The 18471-nt window shown below is 49.8% G+C and overlaps 1 protein-coding gene across 1 annotated transcript; it reads left to right on the plus strand.

Annotated features, from left to right (window-relative positions):
* The first annotated feature begins 1600 nt into the window (after positions 1 to 1600).
* LOC138911662 (uncharacterized) lies at positions 1601 to 3309 on the plus strand. Its single transcript, XM_070211039.1, has 3 exons — positions 1601 to 1764; positions 1863 to 2442; positions 2722 to 3309. Exons 1-3 carry the CDS (start codon positions 1601 to 1603, stop codon positions 3307 to 3309), a joined length of 1332 nt encoding a protein of 443 aa, XP_070067140.1.
* The last annotated feature ends 15162 nt before the right edge of the window (positions 3310 to 18471 follow it).

Raw genomic sequence — 18471 nt, forward strand, 5'->3', positions numbered from 1 at the left:
GGAATTCATCTATCTTTGAACTTATGATGTATGAGTTGCATACAAATATTTCTTCTAAGTCAGAAGACTTAGCAGCCACACACATTTCAGTTTGATGGAATTTAATCATTATTTCAAAATCTTCGCCATCAGTATTCTTATAATTTTTTTTCAAATATTCAGCGAAAAGTTCAAAACTAATTTTATATGAGGTGTGCACTTCTAAAACGTTTTCGATTGTTGGAAGTAATAAACTTCCTGCATCCTACCTAAGCCTGATCCAAGTGGGTAAGTTGAGCGCTTTCTTCGCGAAGCTATCATGGCGACAATGTTTATGCTCAAGCACATGAGCACGACAAAAGTTCTGGACAGCTGGTTGGTTGTACAGTGCTGCCAACTTGAACCAAAGTACATGCGTCTACGTAAAAAAGCAAACACGCGCGAAAGTATGCCACGCTATGTGGGTATACATGAAGACAAAGAAAGATATTGCATGCTTTTAGGCTTTCACGTTCTACTCGCATTGCAGCAGCAGACTCGAGGTACGAAATTGTACAGAAGGTCACTGATCCGACCAAGTCAACTCCTGCCGCATAGCGGTGTACTAAAAAGGGGATCTGGCGACCGAGCTGCGGCGGTTAAACTCCCATCTGTCAAACGCCAGTGAGAAACCATTGGCCACCGTTGGAGCCACAAATCAGCAGCGATGAGCGCCACAACTGGCAGCACGCCCGTCAATGCAAGCAAGCAAAACTCCATCCCCACACTGAGCCCAGTAAAGTGTGGAGGCGACCCACTGGACCCCCCTTACGTAACTGTAGACATGGGCTGACGAGTCGGGCATTCTAGGACCTTAATAAGCAAGCTGACACCTTGTCGAAACGGCTCCTAAGTTAATGCTCGCCTCGCCCCCGTCCCGCTAAAACCTTGGCAGGCCTCGTAGAACGCTTGTCATATGTCGCCATTCAGTTGGCCGTGCAGGCTCAGTTGATATTCCCTGACCAGAACTGATCTAACTCTGAACTCCGTTTCGCAGCCGACCGGATGCGATCCTGGTGAAGTGTACAGAGAGCATGCCATACGCAGATGTGCTCAAAATGGTGAAAACAGCTCCCGCACTGCAGGCGCTCAAAAATAATGTACAGGGCATCCGCAAATCAGCAGCAGGAGAGCTGATCCTCAAGCTCCAGAAGCCATCGGACCCAGCTACCGACCAGTTGCATGTGGCAATCAGCAGCGCACTTGCTGGAAAAGCTGCCTTCAGAACCCTGCAGGAAACGGTGCAAACGATGCATCGATGAGTCCACGACAGCAGATGAGGTCCTCACAGCTCTCTTTGCCTCGGTGGAAGGAGACATACCAGTAGAAGCGACGCCCACTATGAAGGCGGCCTACGGAGGAACACAGATCGCATCGTTGGCCCTGCAACCGAGTCTACCGAGTCAACCCGAGTCGAAAGATCAAGCCAAAGAGATGCTTCAGATGCATGGGATTCGGCCATACATCCACCAGGTGCAAGAGCCAGCATCCGGTGGGAAATGAGACGTGTTTTAAATGCGCAGGTACTGGGCATAAGTCTGGACAGTGCACGCATGGAGCAAAGTGCATCCTCTGCACAAGAATGGGCACGGGCACTAGCCAAGCCCAGAGTATAAGAAGGCCTACAAAGCGCTTTAAAATGGTTAAGTTCCTGCAACTTAACCTAAACCACTGCAGAGCAGCCCAGGATCTGCTCGCACAAACGATCCGGGAGAAGAGAATTGATGTGGTCATCATTAGCGAACCGTATACACCCAAAAATATCGGAGTGTGGCACGAAAGCCTTGACGCTGGGCTCGCAAAGGGTTTGCTAGAGCAAAATGTCGTCGCATATACGTTTATAGCTGCTACATACCACCAAACATACCCTTGGCAGAGTACACAGCCATTATTGAAGACATCGGACAGGACGCGCACGGAAAATCTCCAGTGATAATCGCCGGGGACTTCCACGCGTGGGCCACAGAATGGGGTAGCAGCAGAACGACACCAAGGGGAACCATCCTGCTGGACATACTTGCCTCGCTGATTGTCTGTCTGCTGAACATCGGCACAAGAAGCACTTACAGCAAAGCGGGTCGCGAGTCGATCATAGACCTGACGATTGCCAGTCCAGACGTTGCCCGAGACACCCAATGGCATGTATCGGATGTATACACCCACAGCGACCACTTTGCGGTGATAACGGACACCTCCCAACTTGGAAGAAGAGGCGCCAGTAGAAGGCTCCAACACATTGGATACAAGATGGACACTGTGGACCTGGAAAGACTCCTCCCTATGGTAGAAGGACTTGGTATAAGAGGCGATGCCAACAGCTATGCTGACGCGATAGCAGAGACTATCACCAACGCCTGTGACGCTATTCGCAAGGGTGGAAACTCATACAGACCGGTAGCCTGGTGGAACGTGGACATAACCAAAGTGCGCAAAGAGTGCCTCGCAGCTAGGCGGAAGAGCCAACGGTCAAGACTGTCCCCCAATTTTGAGCACCATCTGCAGAACTTCAGAGCCAAGCGGTAATTACTCAAGGAAGCTATCAGACGCAGCAAATCCCGATACTTCCAAGAGCTTTGTGACGCTGCGGACGCGGAGCCCTTTGGACTAGCTTACAAGCTAGTCATGGGAAGGCTATGCAGGCAACCAATGCCAACAAGCCCGGAACAGCTGAAACAAATAGTTTTAACGCTCTTTCCTCGACAGACACCTGGAATTGCACCGCAACTACCAGCAAATGGAATAAACAACTGTGCACCCACCGACAACAATGAGGTACTGAGCATTGCTGCGAAGCTAAAGGCCGACAAATCCCCTGGACCAGACGGAATACCAAACGGCGTAATAATGGGAAAAATATTTGAGCGGATAATTTGCAATCGCCTAGAATGCAACGCTATCCAATGCACAAGATGGACAGGTGGCACCAAACACTACTGCCTAGTCTGTACGTTAGATGTCAGGAACGCGTTCAACTCAGCCAATTGGACAAAAATACTGGAAGCGCTAACGGCCAGACACATCCCGGGCCAATTAATAAGGTTAGTGCCCAACTACTTCCAGGACAGAGTGCTAAATTACGACACGGAAGACGGCCAACGACAGTACAGGGGAACTGGAGGCGTTCCTCAGGGCTCTGTTCTCGGGCCGCTACTGTGGAACGTCATGTACGACGGATTACTGCGCCTTTGCCTACCAGAGGGCAACACAATCATTGGGATCGCCGATGACATCGCTGTTGTTACTGTGGCGAAGAGGTCACTCTTAGGAGCAGTGCGGCCATCGACAGGATAATTGAGTGGCTATCCCAGAACGGACTCACGCTAGCGAAGCAGAAATCGGAGGCAGTCTTAATAAGAAGCAGAAAGATAGTTGAGACGACATCGTTGCGCGTTGGCAGTGCTATTATTAAGTCCAAGCCCGCCATCAAATACCTGGGAGTCATGATAGACCACAGACTGTCGTAGAAACAGCACCTGGAGTATATTAGCCACAAAGCGGCCAGTGTTACAAATGTAACGCCGAATGTTGGCGAACACCAAAGGACCAAGGTAGAGGAGCAGAAGGCTAATCGCTGGAGTGGTGACGTCCACAATCCTCTACGCATCCAACATATGGGCCCCCGCAATGGAGGTTGCATCTTACAGCCGAGGATGCAATGCTGCATACCGACGATGTGCATTGCGTGTAGCCACCTGCTTCCGCACTGTATTGGAAGACGTGGCCTTAGTACTGGCAGGCATGATCCCACTCGGTCTGATGGCGGCCGAAAGGCAAAGTGGGGCAACCACCAACAGGCAACTGAGGGACAACACCATCGAACAATGGCAAAGCAAAAATATTGACTGGGCGTGGCTGCTTTAAAGCGCACCTGTATAGGCTTAATCATGAGGACGACCCCTTTTGCGAGCACTGTGGACACGGTGTGATTGAGGACGCGGAGCACGCATTGTTCTACTACCCAGTCTATAAACGCGACCGAGACAAAGCGACGGCGGGCAGAAATGATTTGTCTCCGGAGAATCTCTTGGCGCGAATGGTGGCCACTGAAGAAGGATGGACAGCCGTTGCTAACATGGCATCGGCTATAATGAAGGAGCTGCGACGACAGGCTCCAGAGAGCCGTAACCAGCCCTGCGAAGTAGAATTTTGTCCCGCAGGAGAGGGATACACAGACAGACAGACAGACAGACAGACAGACAGACAGACAGACATACACTCACACACACATACACACTGACACACATACACACACACATACACACACACACGCACACTCACACACACACACACACACACAAATGGAAACATAGCACCCCGTACCTTACCACATATCCATCCAATTCCCCTTCAAACCAAATATTATTTGCTCATAGGATGTAATTTTGATTGTTGTGTTCTGCTGAAGCAAAAAAATGTCAGGACAAAATGGGTGCTGCAACTGCGCTAATTGGTGGATTAGTTGGCGAAAAAATTCGGGGGACAGAACAAATTGCATCATTTAAAAGTGAGACGGAACGTTTGGTTGGTGACGTTATTTTGCTTACTGCATTTCTATCTTATACCGGTCCCTTTAATCAAGAATTTCGAAGCTATTTTTTAAGCATTTGGACTAAACAAATTATTGACAAATTGATTCCGATTTCAGCGAGCGTAAGCGTTATAGATAATCTTACAGATCGATCAAAAATTGGTGAATGGAGTATCCAAGGTTTACCCACAGATGAACTGTCTGTTCAGAATGGGATTATTGCCACGAAAGCAAGGCGCTTTCCACTGCTTATTGATCCACAGTCACAGGGCAAAGTTGGGATTAAAAATATGGAGAAACAAAATCAACTTATTATTACAGCTCTTAACCACATATTGTAGATTCACTTAATTTGGGGCAACCTATTATTATTGAAGATGTGGCAGAGGAGTTAGATCCCTGCCTAGATAATTTACTGGATCGTAATTTGCTTAAGGTTGGAACACAATAGAAAGTTAAAATAGGCGACAAAGAGGTTGACTGGAATCCAGACTTTAGGTGCTACATTACAACCAAGCTTCCTAATCCCGCTTATACGCCAGAAATATTTGCTCGAACATCTATAATTGACTTTACTGTCACAATGCGTGGATTAGAAGACCAATTATTAGGTCGTGTCATACTTACTGAAAGAAAAGAGCTGGAAGATGAACGTGTACAATTAGTGGAAACAGTCACTATAAATATGAAGAAAATGAAAGAGCTAGAAGTAAATCAATTACATAAACTATCTACCACACAAGGTAGTTTACTTGATGATGTAAAAACACAGCCATAGAAGTCAAAGAAAAAATTGAAGTAGCTAAAGTAACTGAGGGCAAGATAAATGCTGCGCGTGAAGAATATCGCGTCGTTGCTACTCGTGGAAGTGTACTATACTTCCTTGTTTGTAGTATGACAATGGTTAACAATATGTTCCAAACTTCACTAGTACAGTTTTTCGACCGTTTCGATGCTTCTATGCATAGCTCAGCCAAAACGCATATAACACAAAAGCGTATCAAACGAATTATAAACTTCGCCTGCAAGTCAGATGACATGCATATGTAATCATGCAGCTCGTAGTCATTAACATCGCGAAGTCGCACGGGATCAAGTTCAGAGGACAATCTATTGACTCGATCACTTAAATTCTTAATCTTTACTTTAAGAACTGTAGGCTGACTTCCAACCGCCATTTAATAAGCAGATGTCGCCCCATTTTTATTTGCACTCGCACTTTTATCAAACATTGTTACTGTAATAACAAAGTTCACACAGCCGAACTACAATACAAAATTTGCGCTCACAAGTGTTTGTCGAGCAACGATTAACGGCGATTTTGCTACGGCGTCTATGTACAATGACAAACTGAATGCATATGCACAAGCATGCGGTTAAACACAGTTATTAGAGAGACTTTGTTAAATTGATCACTTTATGTTGAGGCTCGCAGCACTTAACGAACAACCTTTTGTAAATATGCGCAATGAAATTATAAAATGAAATTCTAAAACAAAATGCGAACAGAAGGGAAACGAAAGAGTAATAAAGTCGGGGTCACCAAAATGTGTAGTTACAAGCCTTTTTGCAACTAATTAATTAACACTGCTTTGTGTGCAACAAAACTCGAAGTTTTATATTTTGTTTCGAATGTATTTATTTACGGCATAGGGCACTTATAATTATCTACGAAATGTTATAAACTATATGCAAAACGACCGAAATTGAGCTCCGCTCAAAACGATGGGCAGCGGGCGTCAGTGCAGGAGGCAAGGGGCTGATGAAGAGAGTAGGCAGCAACTTACAAAGAGCAAACATCATTTGATCTTAAGCTGTAAATATTTTTATTGTCTTCTGCTGTTTCTGCACGCAGCCGTTGCTGTTATCTCTACCGGTCACTTGACCAAATGTACCCTGAAAACAACGATTTTATTAGAGGTAGATAAAGTTCCGTAATTTTTACATATCACGCGAAGAGAATTGTGCATAGGGTAGTCTGTTGTGCATGTAGCTATAAGGGGCGATAATTTCTGATTGGTCTGAACGGAGCAGAGAATTGAAGGCGCCTTAACAGATAAGGAGAATATATAGCGCCAACAATCAACAAGGAAGACAAAACCGAGAATTGTCCTATGGTTAGTTAAAGTAAGATGGCATCCCAAGATAAGGGTCCCAAACATAAACTTGTAATGCAAAAAGCAGATATTGGTTCTGAACAGATTCAATACCATCCTGGATATTGTTATACTGCGGAGACCAGATGCAAGAACAGATGCATTCTTCGAGCGAGCCAATGTATTGAAAATCTTGTGCCGTCGACTTAGAAGTGAACCTATTGCTTGTTGAACAAACGAAGTCTGCCGTTAATGCCATGCTTTACTCGGAAGAGGAGCTAAATTTCGATGAAAATGACACCAAATTACGTGATGATTTTGGGAAGAACTCGCGTTCTCGTCAATATTCAGCGTCGTCAATCTAACTTCCAAACCAAACCGTAATCTTGGGCAACAGAATGCGACAATCAAAGGCTGGAGAGCATGCAACATGCCATTTCATACCATATAACCAATTATCAGATGAGCAAATTAAACCATAGGACTAATCACAGCAAAAGAATGCTTGTAGCTGAGACTAACCAAAATGGGTGCAGTTATTGTGATGCATCTGGTAACGGGATCTACAGATTTAGTAATTTCGGAAATTTGTCTCCATCCCTTTGGCGTAAGGAAGTCATGAAACATTGTTATAACTGCCTAAGAAGGGGACACAAGATTAATTACAACGTTGGCACTTTATTCACTATTATTCATTCCGACCTTATCGTAAATCCTAAGCTAAGCCCTGCCGCACTGTTTTCTGGAGCCCTAGCGCTCCACTATACCATCTTTGATTTCGTGTATCTCACCCTTAACGTTCAACCGCAAGTGCCGGCACACTCGCCGGAAAGCCATGCGCTCGCTTCGGCTGCTCAACTTCGCCGCGAGCTTTCGCAACTTTGCCTCGGAGCTTTCGCTCTTCGCCGCCGAATTGAAGTTGCGCTCTCAAAGACGGTGTTAAGCAACCGATCGACAACGCACGGTTGCAGCGGCGGCCGGCGGTTAAAATCAAACTCACTATTTAAGTCAATTATAATATTCGCGGCTCCTTGCCTCTTTGCTACTAATCGAACTGATTATATTACTGATGGCTCCTTGCCTCTTATTTTACTAAGATCTTAACCTAATATAATTAATACTTATAACTAAAGAAAATTAGTACGTTGTCCCGCCAGCGGCTCCTTGCCGTAATTTGGCCAAAGGGATGACGGCTCCTTGCCGTGAAAACTGTGGGGTGGCTGGTCTCATTACCGCCTCACACCGCCCCCTCACTTCGGACAGGTGACGGTCACGTCGCCTTTCGCGTTCAGCGTAACGCTGTACTCGCTCTCCCCGTCGGACACGTGGAACCGAGTACGTCGGCACCGGAAGCGGCGGTTTCGCGCCTCTCTGGCGTTTAGGTCCACCATGCCCGACGACAACGATTTTCCAAGAGGAAACATCTTCCAGCCTGAGGGGGTGGAATCGGGCACGGGTTCCTCGACGGGGCCCTCCGGTTTTACCCCAACGTCAGCACTGTCGGCGATCGCCTCGACCTCGGTGTCGGGTTTCTTGGGATGGCAATCCGGTGTGACCCTCACGTCGGCACTGCGAGCGACCGTGTCGACCTCGGGTCGGGTTCCTCCTCCAGCACTGAGTCCAGGCCTGTGTCCCACCCGTCGATGCCGTCGAAAAGGTCCACTATGTCGTCCCACAACTCGCTCTCCGTGGGAGTCTTTAGAGCCATGGGGGACGAATCCTGGGTTGGACTCGAAAGCTTGCACGAAGCCGTCACCACCGCGTCCTCTTCCTCGGACCAGACTTCATCCCGGCCTTCCTGGCGAACCTTGAAGGAACCCTTTCGGGATGGCGCCTTGCCTTCTTGGCCGAGCCAGGCGTCTTCTAACTTCCGCCGGGCGATGGTGTCGGGTGTCTCGGCGCGGGCAATAGACACGAGCGCGGGCATCTCGTCCTCGTCGTCGAGACACTCCTCCTCCGATTCCTTAGGAAAGGTTTCGTCTGGTGCCTCGGCGCAGGCTGTGGAAACGGCGGTTATCCTTCCCGAGCTGGGGAGGACCCTCCTGGCGCTCGCGGGGCGAACGCGGCACGCACCGCTGCGATCCTTCGGGCATCTCGGTCTCCGTGCGAAGCTCCTCTTCCAGCACCGAGTCCAGACTGGTATCCCACCCGTCGATACCGTCTCTGCACGAAACCTCTTCGTGGCCGACGAGGATGCTCCCTCAGGACTGGGTCGGCGATGGCCTCCACTCCGGCGACGCTTGCCCCTGGCGGCTCTCCGTCGACGATCGCGGCTGCTTCGGCGCTTTCCGCCGGGGCCTTCTTTGGCACCCCCCCATTCGCGCTTTGCGGGGTTCTGACGGGGTTTGTTGGCTACCGCGGGGACCTTTGGTAGGTACCGCAGCGTTATCCTGGGTAACTGGCTGCCCGGGTCTACCTCCACACGGTGGGTGGCAAAGCGGCGACGGAATTCCGGCTCGTCCTCCGTTGACGGGTCCCCTCCCACTAAGGGTTCTGGGTCGAGGCTCAGCGGGTCTGCTTCCCCGTCGTTTGCGCGGATGCCGTTCGGCACCTCCGTCGGTGGCGACTCTGCGTCTCCAGCCGACGGGGATATCTCTTCTCCTACCGCCTCCACGTCCTGCGCTGGTGGTGTGTGCTCCTTCGTTCCGAACGGTGCGGACTCTTCCTCGTCCATCTCGCCGGCCGCGGTTGGGGTTGCCGGCTCTGATGATAGTGCCGAGTGGGATGCGAGGGGCGGAGATGCAGGCTTTTCCGCGTACGGTGGCGAGGTCCGGGCGAATGGTGCCTCCACGAACATTGTCGTGACCTCGACTGCCATCAGCAAGACCATCCCGTCTAGCCTCTCCACTATGCTGGTCCGCCGGGAGAATAGTGTATGGCGGAACTGGCGAGGCGGTCCTTCTTGCCGTTCTCTTTGATAGTACTCACGCCCCTGGCGTGGGTCGCGCGGACGGCCTGCGGCTCCCGGCCCGGGCTCCCCGCTGGTGTTGTCTTCGTCTGACGATATGTCGATAACTTCGGGTTCCATCTGAAAGTTCAGCTTATTGGTTAACTTACTCTTTACTTATTTTTTAATGCCCTATTCTCTCAGTGCGGCTCGAACTTTACTATGCCTATTCTGAATTATGTTGTTAATGTTAGTTTTATCTAAGCTTAATCATAATAGTTTCGTTGGGCGACGGCTGTTGCTCTCATCCTTCGCTTAATCGTGGGCATTTGCGTGCCCTGGATCTTCGTCTTCTTCGTCGCTCGTCGTCTTTCTGTAGAATGGTTTCAATTGTGAGATGTTGGCCACCCTCTTCTTGCGGTCGTCTGATTTCACCAGCCGCACAATATTGGGGGATATGAATTTGGCGAAATTGGAGGGGCCGTCAAATTTTGGGTGCCAACTTTGCGGCGAAACCTTCGGCAGCGTTGGACAACTGGTGCTGCCTCAACAGGACCATCGAGTCCAACGAGGGCCGCCACTCTCGTTTCCGCAAGTTGTAATGCCTGCCCTGGTCCTTTGATGCGTGCTGGAGGTTGCTGTGGACGATATAAAAAATTTTTTTTAGTCTATCCGCCTTTGTCCTAGGGTCGAGCGCACTAGTTGCGGACCCCGGAGTTACCTGATCGTACAGAGCTGAGTGGGATTCTCTTGCGGACAGTACGGGGCGGTATACTGGATCTCTACACCCAGGGACCCCAAAAATGACTTGAAGCTCCGACTCGTAAATTGTACCCCGTTGTCGCACACAAACATTCTAGGTACCCCGAACCTACTTAGAATCCTCTCTCGAAACGCAGTTTGCAGGTGTGCTGCCGTGGCTCTTCTGAGAGGGACCAACTCCACCCATTTCGAGAAAGCGTCATGGAACACCAATAGCATCGTGTTTCCATGTCTCGACCGTGGAAGGGGCCCGACGAAGTCTGCGCAAAGTACCGCCATCGGCTCTGCCACCTGCCTCGTCAGCATGCGACCAGCCGGTTTGAGTTGCTCACTCTTGAATTTTTGGCCGTCTTCGCAACATTTCACGTATCTGGCGGCATGGCGGAACATACCCGTCCAGTAGAACCGCTGGGCTAACCTCGCCACCGTTTTTCTGACACCTTGATGTCCGGCCGTGGGAGCATCATGACGTTCCCGCAGTACCCTCTGGCGTTGACCACTGCCTACGCATAGTTTCCAAGGGATGTAGTCCTCATCGTCTATCCGGTGACCCAAATGCCTATATAGCTGTCCGTTTTCCTCGGTGTAATCCGGGAACTTGGCTGGCTCTTCGGCGATTCTAATACGCATCCTCGCGACCCACTTGCAGGGGGCCTCGGCCACCACTGCTTGTTGACAGATCTCTAGAGGATGCCTCGACAGGGCATCGGCCACGACGTTGAGCTTCCCTCGACGATAATGAACGTCAAATTGGAATTGCTGCACTTCCAATGCCCAGCGCGCAATCCTTCCTGACGGGCTCTCGATCGAATTCAGCCACTTGAGCGCTAGATGGTCGGCCACCACAGGGGCAGTCGTCAAGCTCTCCTTCAATTGACGCAATGCCTCCTCCTGTTCTTGCTCCCATGTCCATTTCTGCCGTTCTTTAAGAGTGCTGTGAGTGGCGCTACCTGGGTCGCGAAATTGGGTATGAAACGCCTGTACCATGACACCATCCCGAGACACTGTCGCAGTTCTTTGCAATTTGTTGGGGCCCTCAGGTTTCGTAATGCCTCCACTTTCTCCGGATCGGTCCGTATCCCTTCTCAGCAAATTACATGTCCTGGGTAGACTAACCTCTCCCGGAAGAAGCTGCATTTTTTTCTATTTAACCGGAGATTGGCCACCCTTTCGTCGATCCTATTACCACGATGTCGTCTAGGTAAGCGAACGCATGAGGCTCCATCTGCGGCCCTATTACCGTATCCAAAGCGCGCTGGAATGTCGCACACGCCGAGTGTAAGCCGAATGGCATCACCCGCTATTGAAAAAGACCTCTTCCAGGGACTGTGAACGCCGTACACTCCCGGCTATCGGCTGCCATCGCGATCTGCCAGTACCCGTGCTTCAAATCCAGAGTGGAGATGAACTGGGCGTGGCGCAACCGCTCCAGGATGTGGTTAATACGAGGCACCAAATAAGGGTCCGGAATGGAATGCGCGTTGAGTTGTCGGTAGTCAATGCACATACGCCACTCGCCAGTCTTCTTCTTGACCAAGACGATCGGGGCGCTGTGCGGACTACGCGACGGCTCGATGGCATTTGCCGGGATCAACTCATCCACTTGCTCGTCCATCACCACCTGCATGGCCGAATTCTTGGGGTAGTACCTTTGTTTCAACGGCTTGTCATCCTTCAGCCGGATTCGGTGCTCCGCGATGTGCGAGATTCCCTGCAGCCCCTCGAAGAGAGCCAGCTCTGACTCCAGGAACTCCCTCAGTTCTGGGTCCAGAACCGCTGGCCAATCCGACTTTTCGATGCCGTTATCGCCCCATCCTGGGATCATTTCGATTCCAGATAGAACTCCGTGGCCGCTCGATTCTGGCGATCGCTCCTGGCCTTTTGTGTCCGTGTGGATTCTGGTCATCGCTCCTACTCCGTCCTTTCTCTTGCACGTGCCCGCCGTGCCACTTCCGTAGCCATTAGAAGTCTGCCTCTGCAGCTATATGCGCCACCTCTTGGGTTCTCCAGGCTGTCGATTCGGGCCGGACTTTACTCCCCTATTCCTGACCTTTTCCGTCGAAGGCCGAGCAGGTACTCCCTTCTCATGACTTGGGAGGTCTGCCTTTGCCTCCCTCCGTAGCCGAGCAGGTGCCCCCCATCATGACTTGGGAGGCCTTCCTCCGGCTCCCTCTGTAGCCGAGCAGGTGCTCCCTTTCCATGCCTTGGGAGGCCTTCCTCCGGCTCCCTCTGTAGCCGAGTAGGTGCTCCCTTTCCATGCCTTGGGAGGCCTTCCTCCGGCTCCCTCTGTAGCCAAGCAGGTGCTCCCTTTTCATGCCTTGGGCGGCCTTCCTCCGACTCCTCGCTCGTTTTTGGCCTCACGCCCGGTGTCGTCGCTGCTTCTAGGACCAGTTCCGCCTCGCCGCAGCGTGTTGTGGTATTCATCGCCTCCAAAAAATCCATACCCAGGATTACATGGTCCAGCATTGAGGGCATGATGAGTATCGTCATGCGCTGATCGTTTTTCCCCCTAAGCTGGCGTCTACTTTCAAAGCCTTTTCTACCTCTAGCGTGGACCCATCTGCCAGGCGGATACGTACCTGTATTTCCTCCGCTCTTCCCCGGATCGTCCATTTGCGTACGCAGTCCTCACTCATGAAGCTACGAGTGGCTCCGGTATCGATCGTGGCGGGCATCGTTCGTCCAATCTCTACCGTAGCGACGATCCGGCCACCGTCCACCTTCCTATTGCTGCGTTCCGTGTGTATTGGCGCCGACCCGTCCTGGTCCGGACGACGCCGTTGCCCGTTTGCCGTCTCCGCGCGGCGGCAACACTCCCGACTACTTCGGCCCGGCTTCCACATACCCAACAAAATAAGACAGGGGCGTTGGGACATTCCCTGGCAAAATGCGCCTCCTGTGCGCACCTACGACACGCCCGTCGCGGATAATATCCGTTCCCGGCCTCTTGGCTCATCATCTGATGGGCCACCTCTGCGTGAGTTGCAGCGGGTGGGGTGGAGACCCTGTTGTCCACAACGGTCGTCCCGGATCCGCTGGGAGCAGACCGGAACGGATTGAGATATCCCGAGGACTGCGCCGTCCTCGCCCACTCTGCACTATTTGAACTAGAGACACCCTGACCCAAGGGTTGGCTGCCTGAGTACTCCGCCCTCTGCCTCACGACGATCTCGTATTCTACGGCCAGTTGAGTTAGCTGGGATAGGGTAGAAAAGTCTTGCCGTCGCACATAGAGCCTGTATTCCGGAGCGGCGTTCTCGTAGATCCGATGCAGCTCTTGTGCCGGCTCGTATCTAGCGTGGTGCATAAGAGCCCTCAGCTCTATCAAATATTCCTTGAACGCTTCACCTACGCGCTGCCTCCGGGATGGGATCTCGTCCTCAAGCCTCTCGAAGTAACAAGGGGGCAAGAAAAACTCCAATAAATCCCTTCTAAACACGGCCCAAGGCACATCCCTTAGCCCACTGATCAGAAACCAACGAGCAGCCCTATCGCAGAATACCTCGCTCATTGCCCTGGGCATACGGTCGAGGGATATACCATAGGTGATAGCGCGCTCCTCGAGGTCTTCTAAGAACCCAAGGGGGTCGGAGCGTCCATCGCGTCCTCATACCCCACTTCCGAACTTGCCCCGGGACATTAGGAAGTGGCCTCGCCTCCGATGGATGGAGCGGCCTAGTGTAGCAGGGACCACCACCCGGTTCAACAGGGGACCTCCCCACCTCTGCGTTGACCGCAGTTGCTCGGTGGTCTTCATTTCCACCGAGAGCAGGAACTGCCTCCACGCACGAGACGGTCAAACTCGGGGTGGGCGCCTGCAAAAGCCCGTACAGCTGGGAGCTTCTGAGGTCAGGTTCCGACTTTTGCCGTGGCCGTCCACCAAAGTCGGGTGGGACGCCCCAAGATGGCGGCTCAAGAGTTTTAGGATACTGGGACTCCAGCTCGGCGAGCCGAGCCCAAATCCCAGTCGAATGACCGCCCTCCTGCACGTAGGTGGACAGCCGCTTACGTAGCTCCTCCACGCGCCCCTCCTTTTCCAGCCCAAACTCATGGGCGATCGTCACTAACTCCTCTTTGCGTCGCTGGTGAATCCAGCGGACGCCTACCCCCGGGTTTTGGCACTCACCTGCCTCCATCCTTTATTGTATACTTCCTTGCTAGTCGACGTCGCTGTTTCCCTCTCTTCCCGTTCTAGGGGTTCCGTCGGTGCCTTTACTATTCCTCTCTCCTTTTCTTGGTGTTGGTGTCTTTTCACTTTTACGCCGATCTTGCTCAGCCACTTTGGTTCCTTTTAGTTTTCTTCTTCAGTTTATTTTACTTTATTTTTTTTTCTTTTTGTCTTTATATCTTTCACCAAACAAAAATACAAAACAATAGTCCACAAAAATATTCACCCCCTTTTTTTTTCAAAAAAAAACTCAACAAAAGGTATTTCAAAATTTTCTTTTCTCACTTTTCCGCTTTTAGGCTGTTCCTTATGTGGTCGCTACCTTTATCTTTATTGTGAACCTCGGTTTATTTTAATTTAATTATTATCCACTCATTTTTATTTATTTTTGTTTAATTAATTTTATTTATAAAAGAAAATTTTATTATTATTCACTTATTTTTATTTATTTTTGTTCCGCTCTTATTGTTCCCTTTGTTCACATTCACTTGAAGGGTGACCACTTCACTGCCCCCGACAGCTGTACTCACGAATTCAACTTTTCACCGCGCGTGAGTTGGATTCGCCCCACTGTACAACCGCTGCCGCGACGCCTTAACGGTCCTTCGACGTCGACTGCGCCGCGCGTGTGCGAGCGTGGTCTCGACGTCGCCCGGCTGGCGCGCGCGAGCTGTACTCTCACGACCTACCGTTATGTTTTCGTCTCTTTATCTTACTTGCCGGCTTGCTGCTAGCATTTTTGTCACTCACTGGCTATGCCTAACACAAGGTATAGAAATGTTCTCTGGGGTATACCGGACTACTAATACCCTATTTTCATATTTCGTACATACATGACCTTCTCATTTTCTTGCTCTCTGCTAGGTGACCTTCCCTCTAGGGTATACCCGACTAGAAATACCCTATATATTTTTTTTTCTTTTTTTTTTGGAAAATACCTTTTCGGGCATGCTTGCGGGCTTTAATCCGCCGACATGCCACACCCCTAAACGCCTCTTGGTCCCTGTTCGGGCGCCACTTGTAAGGAAGCTTCTGGCCGGGGTATAATTCTTAGTCTTACCAGGTCTAGCGAGTTACAAGTTATTTATAATTTTGCTGGGAGAGAGGGCTTAAAGGAGGGGGTGAGTATCCTGACCAAACCAAACCCAGCTCTACCTCTACACACCTACACCATCGGGCCGTGGCCTCGTACCATCTATGCTAGTGGGCCGTGGCCTCGCTCCAACCACACTAGCGGGCCGTGGCCTCGCACCAACTCCACTACCTAAACACCCTATCTCGGGCCGTGGCCTCGTACCACTATGCTAGCGGGCCGTGGCCTCACACAAGCTCCACTGCCTAATCGCTCTATACGAGGCCGTGGCCTCGTACCACTATGCTAGCGGGCCGTGGCCTCGCACCAACTACACTGGCGGGCCGTGGCCTCGCACCAACTCCACTACCTAAATACCAACCGGCAATGCCCACCCCGGAGCCACAATCTCGTATCGAGGTTAGGTCGAACACCGGTTAGTTCCGATGTTAAGGTAAGCCGGGTTACCAGGAAACAGGGAATAATCCAATACTTTCTAGATAATTACAACGTTGGCCCATTATTCACTATTATTCATTCCGACCTTATCGTAAATCCTAAGCTAAACCCTGCCGCACTGTTTTCTGGAGCCCTAGCGCTCCACTATACCGTCTATGATTTCGTTTATCTCGCGCGGCACTTCTACTCACTCTTAACGTTCAATCACAAGTGCCGGCACGCTCGCTGGCAATGCATGCGCTCGCTTCGGCTGCTCAACTTCGCCGCGAGCTTTCGCAACTTCGCCTCGGAGCTTTCGCTCTTCGCCGCCGAATTGAAGTTGCGCTCTCAAAGACGGTGTTGAGCAACCGATCGACAACGCACGGTTGCAGCGGCGGCTGGCGGTTAAATTCAAACTCACTATTTAAATCAATTATAATATTCGCGGCTCCTTGCCTCTTTGCTACTACTCTCTTTGCTACTACTAATCGAACTGCTTATATTACTGATGGCTCCTTGCCTCTTATTTCACTAAGATCTTAACCTAATATAATTAATACTTATAACTAAAGAAAATTAATACGTTGTTCCTGCCCGCGGCTCCTTGCCGTAATTTGGCCAAAGGGATGACGGCTCCTTGCCGTGAAAACTGTGGGGTGGCTGGTCTCATTAGCCGCCTCACACTCTTCTATGAGCTTTAGTTTGTTGGCTAACTTTTGCCAGGATTACCTCTTCTGCAAAAAACTCGTCTTGGTTGGGTCTTGTCCGATTTGAGGGACCGCGCAGTATCTCGTTGTTGGCTGCCCGCCTCACTCCTGATAGCAAAGCTAGTCAGTTGGACGTCCGTCTGCATGACTTGGAAAGGCGTTTTCGGGAGGTTGAGAGCTTGGAAGAGCCTACAGTAAAGGCCACCAAAGAAGACGCGGAATGCGAGCAGCATTTTGCCAATAACTTCTCCGCCTACCATCCGGCGAGTATTCAGTGCGGTTGCCTCTGAAGCGGGGTGCAGAGGTTTTAGGAGAGTCTTAGGGCCAGGCTCATCGTCGACTTCTCAGTGTTGAGCAAAAATGGGGTCGGAATTCGCATCTGAGCAGTACGAGGCATTCATCAAAGTGTGTCTGGATCTAAGCCACATGCCGCGAGTTAGTACAGATTTAAGTGGCTTTTGTAAATACATCCTCTCACATCATTACGTTTTAAAGGAAGACAGAACCACAACCAAGTTGCGTGTTTTGGCATTCTCTTAATGATGTGCTGATGGCGGGACCAATCGTTCAACCTAAGTTGTTTCACATTCTGATATGCTTCCGCACATATCCTGATGCTCTGACAGCTGACACCTGCAAACTGTATCGCTGTGTCCGAGTGACTTCACCTGATAGTTACTTTCAGTGCATCCTGTGGAGGGCATCGCCTCAATTCAATGTTTCCAATCATTTATGATCCCAAATTTTGGCCTCCACACATGATTGTTCACGAGTTAAAGCCTAAGAAGGGTAACCAGCCTGTCACCCTTCCAGTTCCTTCAATACAGGGTACCATTTCGGCCCCAAAAAACTGGCTTCATCTTCTGACCAAATCTTTATTCATTATCAGAATGTTAGAGGACTCATTTCAAAGCTTAAAAATCTCTTTATGGCCAGCACTTCCTTTGATTCGGATATAATAGCATTTTCAAATAAAACTCAACCATATCTGATTTTGAGTTTTTAACGAATAGCTTTATTTTGTATAGAGGTGGTGGGGTGTTAATTGCCGTTAAAGCCACTTTCCAGTCAGAACTTTTCTGTTTTAAAACGCCTACTGACGCTGAGATTCTCTCAGTTAAGGTGTTTTTTCCTACAAGGAATATCTATATAACATGCTCTTATGTCCCCCCTTCTTATGATATTCAAGTTTCTATGAAACATACTACTTATATTAAAGAAGTTTCTTCACACGTGCGTGATAATGACCTATTTATGGCGTTGGGTGATTTTAATTTGCCGAACATCTTTTGGTCATTATTCACTGCTGAAAATTATCTAGTGCCCTCAGCACAGCACGATTTTATAGACTGCATGCTTGATCTTTCGTTGTTTCAAATTGATTCAATTTCTAATCATGTGAATAGAACACTTGACCTTGTATTTGTTAAAGACTACCTTATTTCTTATGTGTCTAGGTCCCCTCCTTTATCTCTTCCTGAGGATGTCTATTATCCTACTTTAGAGATTGCAATGCTCAATTGTAATCCTTTCATTTCGTGCTCATCAGCCAATAAGCCCCGCAGTTGCTTCCGCAAAAGAAATTATTCTTTGCTGAGTCAGCTTATTTCGCAACCGATTGGTCTTGCTTATATGACTCAGTTGATATAAATGCTGCCATTAATTTATTTTTAAATCACCCCAAACTCCCTCTTAGATGTGTGTATTCCTAAATACCTTCGACTACTTTTTCAAAACCACCCTGGTTTACTGCCAGATTATCACATCTAAAAAATGTAAAATCTAAATATTTTAA

This window comes from Drosophila virilis, unplaced genomic scaffold (assembly GCF_030788295.1).
Source record: "Drosophila virilis strain 15010-1051.87 unplaced genomic scaffold, Dvir_AGI_RSII-ME tig00001851, whole genome shotgun sequence".
NCBI classification, from domain to species: domain Eukaryota; kingdom Metazoa; phylum Arthropoda; class Insecta; order Diptera; family Drosophilidae; genus Drosophila; species Drosophila virilis.